The 7,390-nt window shown below is 42.0% G+C and overlaps 1 protein-coding gene across 1 annotated transcript; it reads right to left on the bottom strand.

Annotated features, from left to right (window-relative positions):
- Positions 1–226: 226 nt before the first annotated feature.
- On the bottom strand, positions 227–4,929 carry BMP15 (bone morphogenetic protein 15). Its single transcript, XM_030304724.1, has 2 exons — positions 4,605–4,929; positions 227–1,083 (listed from the first exon to the last, which is right to left on the bottom strand). The coding sequence occupies exons 1-2, from the start codon at positions 4,927–4,929 to the stop codon at positions 227–229; spliced, it is 1,182 nt and encodes a 393-aa protein (XP_030160584.1).
- Between the last annotated feature and the right edge of the window lie 2,461 nt (positions 4,930–7,390).

The raw sequence follows: 7,390 nt of genomic DNA, 5'->3' as shown, positions 1-7,390 counted from the left end.
TCTAATGGTGAAAACGTACAAATGCTTGGACTCAGAACTGTTTGTATAAAGTGAGGACCTCATACATGGGGGAAGAGACTTAACAACACCGTAAGGAATGGAACCCACAATAGGTAGAAGATCACAGATAGAACACCACTTGCAGCCTTAACATTGATATTTGTTTTGTTATGTTAAACTCTTTTCCAATTCCTCAGGAAACCTGAGCTAGCTTTACCCTTCGCTGTCACCTGCATGTGCAGGACTGGGCAATCATGTCTTCATACTCCTTATACAAGATACTCCCATTTGCTTCAACCAGAAGGATGCTAATGGGAACATACTTATATGGAACACAGGAAGGCTGAGGGATGCTCTGGTCTACCAGCTCATTGACAAGGTTCTGGACAATGGCATGATTAGGGGAATTAAGACCATAGTGTAGTACCCGAGGGCAGATTCCCTTACAGTAGTTTGGAGTATATAGATGGGGAGCAATAATCCAGTGATCCCAACCCAGCTGATGGAAGCTGACTTGGAAAGGGTGGAGGGAACACTGGTTACTTTTAAGTCCATCATGTTCCCTGAAGGGACCAGGAACCCCAGATGTGATACTGTCTGTTTGCCGGGCCCTCCGCAAGAGGAGAGAAGAGTCATCGTCCATGAATTCCTCCAGGCCTCTGGGGAGAAGTTTGGCCTTCTGAACACTTTCATGAGTATCATTGAAGTAGAGTAATAAAAATGCAGTGTCCAAGGATGAAGTTCCATGCCACTGAAGCTCAAGAATGTCACTACCTTTTTGTTGCTGGCACATGAAGTGGAGTCGCAGAACCCTGCGCCCCTTCTTATTCCAGAGCCTTTGAACATGTTGTGTGATATCCATCTCTGTCCAAGCTTTAGACATCATGGAAGGCTTTGAGGAATATCCTCCTGAAGAAGGAAAATGGTTGGTTGGGCCTTTCTGGACCCAGGGCTCCACATGGCAGGAGAGATGGAAACGAGCTAGGTGGAGCTGATGGCGATAAATCACAGTGGCTTGGACCAGTTGGTATGCTACCCGGTTCGGTCTCAGAGGAAAGTCCAGGGTCTGTATATTCCAGGGGCCTTCAACAGCAAGAGAGAACAAGAGTCGAAGTTTAACTTCTTACCTCCTAGCCTGAATCTCCTTCACAAACCTGCTCATTGCAAACTGACAGCTGCAAGCAGCCCTAAAAATAAAGCAAGATCATGATAATCACCATCATTTGTTGAGCATTTACTATTAGATGTTTTAATACATTACCTCTTTAATCTGCAACAGCCTTATGAGATAGTAATTATTCCCATATCCTTGAGACATGCATGAATTAAGAATTAGTTCTCCTGTCATATTATACAGATGTAACTTTGAGGTAACAATCCAATATTGGGGGCTATCTATGGCCTGCCATCACTTCAAACGTGGGGCCAAGATGCCACAAAGTAATTTTGTCTACTTACCCCTAGTGAGGGCAGCTGTTTTGCCATTTCTATCTTCTATGTTAAGAATTGTTTTCTGAGCAGCTGTTCCTTCTTAAGCCATTTCCCCCTTAACCCTCAGTCTCTCCCTTGTTCATTCCTTACTGGAAATTATTCTTCATGTACCACATTAATTGTACTGCAGTTCCCCAAATGCCATTTTCAACAAGGTCTTGTCCTATAAATGTTTTGTTTCCTAAGAATTCTACTAGAAACTGAAAGCCTTTTGGCGATTAAGTTTTAATCCAAACTGTAATGCTGACACCTACTGGCCAAGGGTTGGTCTGGGGCTGAAGTGCTCTGAATTTCTGTATCTTCTGGAAAAGATTAAGAGCAAAGATTACAAAAACCAGGCATTGCAGGAAAAAGCCTCCTTTTATCTTCAAACACCTTATCGCTAAACACTTGCATGTTAATTTTCATATTATTTACCTAAGCTTCCTTCTGCACTGAATCCACAAGCTTGGATTCTTCAGTAGGCCTGGAATGGTCAACGTAGAAGTGTTTTCAAGGTCTTGAAACATCAGGATAATTTTTCAAAGTTCAGATTCAACTCATGCTTAATACACTCTTAAGTTTGGGGCACTGGACATCATTCACACAATGCCCAAGCCAGGCTTCTATTTGCTTTCTCAAGTTATTCTACACTCCCATCCTATAATCATCTTTCCAAGAGGCCCACCCATACACCTGCTCCACCCTGCCTAAAAAGGAGCCCAACCCAACCTCTAGCAGGCTGTCTGGTGAGGAACTGCCCTTTACTTTCAGGCCTTGACATCACGTATTTCCTGAAGCATGGTGGAGTAGTTAGGAATCAGAGCTAGGAAGGGTCTGCTCAGACCTTTTCAGGGAAATGACTGACTCACACATCCTATGTGATTGAACTGGGCATATTTCTGCAGACAAGCTCAATTCAGCTGGGTCATCTCCTAATGGAGACTTGTGGCCGGATGTTCTTGTCCTCTATTTCTGGATCCTTTCCAGATTCCCTAGATGCCAGTACGTCCCATGGTCAGACCAACATAGTGGCCTAATTCTAGGCATCCTCATCTAGCCCCATATAATCTGTACAAACTTGATTTGTGCAGCTTTCTGCTGCACTCAGAATGAATTCCAGATTCCTTATAATAGCCTGTAAGTCCCTGCCTCTCCTCAGCCTCCTTTCCTGCCACTCTCACACAATGCTCACTAAGTTCCAGTCATACTGATCTTCCTTCTGATCTTCAAGTCAGACAAGCTTGTTTCCACCTCCTAGGCCTTTGCATACATGGTTTCCTCTGCCTAAATCAGACTTCTCTCTGCTCTTCCCATGCCTAGCTTATCTTACAGACCTCAGCTCAAATGTCACCTCTTCAAAGATGCATTCCATGACAATCCCATGTAAAGGATTTGTTATTTTCTAGCAAATTAATTTCATTATTTGAGAACACTTAACCATGATTTGCAATTACAAGTGTTTACTTATGTCTCACCCATGAAAACTGTACCTGTCTTGATCATATCTGTATGTCAGCATGTAAAACTGTGCCTATCCCTCTGTAGGTGTTAAGTATTTGTTGAGTGAATCTCCACCCACGCCAAGCTATTTTCTCTTTCATTAATCATAATGCATATCTCTGCCTCTATGCATAGTCTCCTTCCTCCTTCCTCAAGGTCCATCTCAAATATTAGCTCTTCAGTGAAGTCTTTCACTGTCTTGCTGCTTCCCCTTCCTGGCTTTAAGCAGTGACCTATTTCTTCTTTCTTGTCTTGGGAGCCCTACTGCTTATCCTTGTCAAAGCATTTGTTATGCTGTAACACCATGATGTGATTATTTATCTATACCAACTTGATGGGAGCTCTCAGAGGTCAGGGAAACAGTTATTTGCCTCTTTAGACCCAACCCAAACAGTGCCTGGTACTCAATTAAAATCTGTTGAGTCAGCACAGCAGGATGTTTAAAAGCACAAACTCTAGAGCCCAAAATCCTGGATTTGACACTCAGCTCTACCAATTACTAGCTGTGTTACATTGAGTAAGTTACTCTGAATCTCAGTTTCTTTTCCTATAAAATGATTATGTTAATAATACCTACCTTATATGATGGTGCAGAGGATTAATGAAGATAATATTTGTAAAGTACTTTGCCCAATGCCTGGAACATAGCAAGCTCACAGTAAAGACTAGCTAGGGGAATATTTGTTGTTTCACTTAAAGGAGGGAATGCAAACTACCGAAGGCCCAAAATTGATCTCACCAGGTTCCCAAGATTTCCTTGAAGTCGATGCTTTCTGCATTCCCTAGAGAGCCCTGCACTTCAGAAGCTCACTGGTTTCCTGGAACAGTATCTAACAAAGATATTTTTTAAATCAAGCATGATGGGAACAAAGAAAATTCCAAAATACCTTTGGTACCAAAAACCCAAGTAGCAAGATGGCCTTAATAGAAAAACTGCTTGGTATTCAAGGATATCTAAACACTTGAGAAGTTATGAGTAGACTTTAGAATCAGGCAGACTTGACCTCAAATCCTACCTTTGTCACCCACTGTCTAACTTTGCAAGTTATTTGGCCTCTCTGTGCTTTAGTTTTTCTTTATCTTTAAAAATTAGGCTAATTGCTCCATGAAAGCTAATGGTAATAGTGGTTCTTAAGGATTATATACAATAGCAGATGTTCACCTAACTAGGTATACAGATGTTAATTTGGATGTTAATTTGGTTCTGTCCATTCTAACAAATTTCCCCAACTCAGCATCCTGTACTCTTTGCTCTTATAAGAATAAAACCACACATAAACAGCCCTCTACAAGAATACATAGTAGTATTTCTCAATTATAGTTTTCAGTGACATAAACAATAAGACTTTCTTTGAAATATAGGAGCTGACATATCATTCAGTTGTCCTGGGGTCTGAGAGAGATTCCTCAGGTAGGGCCCAAGGCAATCTGTTCTTAAACTGGGGCCCTAAAGGGAAGCAGGTTTGGAGCTAGCTTCTCCCAACTTTTCCATCCTTTGAAATCTAAGCCTGAGAAACAAATCACCCACCAGGCAATGAAGCCTGATCGTACGTAAACTCACAGATCCCCTTTCCCTACACTCTTTTCCCCCATTTCTCTTCCCTCCAGGACAGTATGGTATAATAACTCACCTCTGAGAGGCCTCGCTACATCAGCCAAGGGTCTCACCAGCCTCACCATGGTGGCCCCAATGGTGCGGTTCTCTCTAGGGTGCCCACGTGCGTCAGCTGAACGCTGGTACAACTCCAACATGTACCGCAAAGGATGCCCTAGGACAGGTGGCTTCCTCTGCTGCTTGCCAGGAGCTCCTTCCAGCAGCTCCCGAATCAGGGGCAAGGAAGGGGCATCAGCCATGAGGGCATTAGAGGGCTGTCCTATCTTTGTCATTTGGACCCCATGTTCCATAAAAAGCACCAGTCCCCAAAGAAGGATTCTAACGATGCTGAGACAGAGCATCTCAAAAGGTGTGCTGTCCAGCAACACGCTGTATCCCAAGCCCAAAGGATGTCGCTCTGAGTCTTTCCTTTCACATAGGTAACCACATCTGGCTCCAAACCACAAAAGATAGGGAGAGAAAAAAATGAAAGGCAAGCAGACAGGCCTTATGTTGATTCCTCTTCGAGGATTTCTGGACAGAAGGAGGTCTCTTAACTTGGCCTCTTTGCATCAAAACAAACAGAAACAACCGGTGGGACAATGCAGCATATCCTTCCTGCTCTTCAGGGCTGGGAACAAGATAGCACTTACTCGGATGCTGAGGTAACTGTAAAGAAGTGGTCCATTCCAGGACCTGCTCCCTTACCTTATCCACTAGGATGAAAAAAAAAAAAAAAAAAAAACAACCCTTGCTTGCTGTGCTCCACAGCTTTAAAGGTAGTTTCTTAATTAGTCCTTAAAGGGCCAGAGACCTCTTGCTCCCATCCCACTTTCATGTAGCGCTTCCTCTAATGCATTATTTCCCAAAATGTGGTCTGCTATTGACTTAAGTGAAACTATCTGGGGTTATTGTTAAGAATGCAGACTCCTGGGTCCAGACCAAAACATGGACTCTCTGGAGCTGAGGTCCAAAAATCTGAATCTTAACAAATGCTCCAAGAAGTTTCTATGAACACTAAAATGTGGAAACCACTGTGAGTGTGGCTCCTGAAACTTGAAGAAGATGCCTCAACAGTGGTTTTCAATCTTGGCTATGCATTGGGATCATCTGGGGAGTTTTAACTATTACAGATGCCTGGGTACCATCCTCAGTGATTCTGATATAGTGGGTCTGGGCTGTTAGTAGGGCATCAGGATATTTTTAAACTTCTGCAGGTGATTCTAATGTGCAGCCAAGTTTGACAACTCTGATTTAGAATTTCTGATTTACCATGGAAGGTATTGAGATCCTAAGTGGGCTACATCAGAGAAGCCTGGGGGGCAGTGGAAGATGAGTCTGTGGAAGGTGGCTGGGAGCTCATCTCACTTTACTAGTTAATGGAAGCAGTAGGCTGGACCTGTTAGTTAAGGCTGCCCCAGACCAGGGTTCTACAAACAATGGTAGGTGTAGTCCTGGCCATCTCCAAGTAGAAGCAGTTTGTTGGGGGCTCTAAGAAGGTTGGGCAGGAGGTCAAAACATGAATCTAGGAGATGATGAAGCTTACCTGGTTTATGGGAGACCTTTACTTCATACCAAGAATATCTATGGGTAGGTAGCACTATTGTGTAACAGGTATAGACTTTGTAATCACGTAGACCTGCGTTTGAATTGTGATTCTGCCTCTTCTCAGCTGTAATTTAACCTTTCCAAGGCAAATCTTTCATTTCCCTGAGCCTCAGTCTCCTTACCTGTAAAATAAGGATAATGTTTTATCTCACAAGTTGTTGTGAGGATACAGGAAATAATCTATGTTAATTACATAAAACCTAGACACATGATATATCGTTACATGCTTGAAATTATTTTCTCCCTTCTTCTGTATTTACTAACATGGCTTTGGTCCCTGGCATGTACTATAAAACAAAAAGTGGCCTAATGGGTACTTTGGGTCTGGAGTCAAATCCCAACTCAACAACCCATTAGGTGAGTGAATTTAAGCAAGGTTTCTCCCAGCCTGAGTTTCTTCATCTGTACTGCTGGCTCCCTCAAAGAGTTGGTGTTGTGTGTTGTACTGTGTACATTTGTATTGTATGCAATAATATATAAGTAAAAGATATAAACAGATGATTCACAGTAGGCAAAACATGAACAGTCAAAATATATGAAAATATGTAATGCAAATCAGAAAAATGCAATTTAAAACCACATAAGATATGATTTCACACCCTTTGGATTGGCAGCGTATTAAAAGCCTGATGCTGTTAAGTTCAGGTGAGAATACAGAACACTGTTAACTCTCTTACACTGCTGGCTGGGATGTGACTTGGTACAATCATTTTAGAGAGTAATTTGGCATTATGTCTAGTAAGGTTGAAGATGTATAATTCAGCAATACTATTGATAGAGCGGTAGCTTTTAGACATTTTTGTCTGTGGCTCACAGGAATAATTACATCTTATATTGCAACCCAATATAAACATAAGCATACACACTCACATATACCTGATGTAAACATTTCCTGAAACAATACCTATCCTTACAACATAGTGGGAAGGGTAGTATATCATGATGGGTAAGAATATGGCTCTGGAGCCAGAATCCTAAGTTTAAAATCCACCTCCACCACTTACTAGTCTAACCTTGGGCAAGTTACTCAATTCTGTGTCTCAGTTTCCTCATGTGCTAATTGGAAACAATAGCCCCTCCATTGTTTCAATTTTCTAATATATAAAATGGGAGTAATCAAAATACTTGCCTCACAAGATTTTTTTTTGAGGATTAAATGAGTTAACACATGTAAGGCACTTAAAACAGTGCCTGGCATAAAGTATTAGACACAGA

The sequence above is a fragment of the Lynx canadensis genome, chromosome X (assembly GCF_007474595.2).
Source record: "Lynx canadensis isolate LIC74 chromosome X, mLynCan4.pri.v2, whole genome shotgun sequence".
Classification (NCBI taxonomy): Eukaryota; Metazoa; Chordata; class Mammalia; order Carnivora; family Felidae; genus Lynx; species Lynx canadensis.
This window is presented reverse-complemented; position numbering and strand designations above follow the sequence as displayed.

Bases quoted from the DNA above. Each gene is read 5' to 3' on its own strand.
- BMP15 (XM_030304724.1), bottom strand. From the start codon at position 4,929: ATGCTCTGTCTCAGCATCGTTAGAATCCTTCTTTGGGGACTGGTGCTT. The intron at 1,084-4,604 runs GTGAGTTATTAT...TTGCTGTTGAAG, and splicing joins TGTAGCGAGGCCTCTCAGAG to GCCCCTGGAATATACAGACC.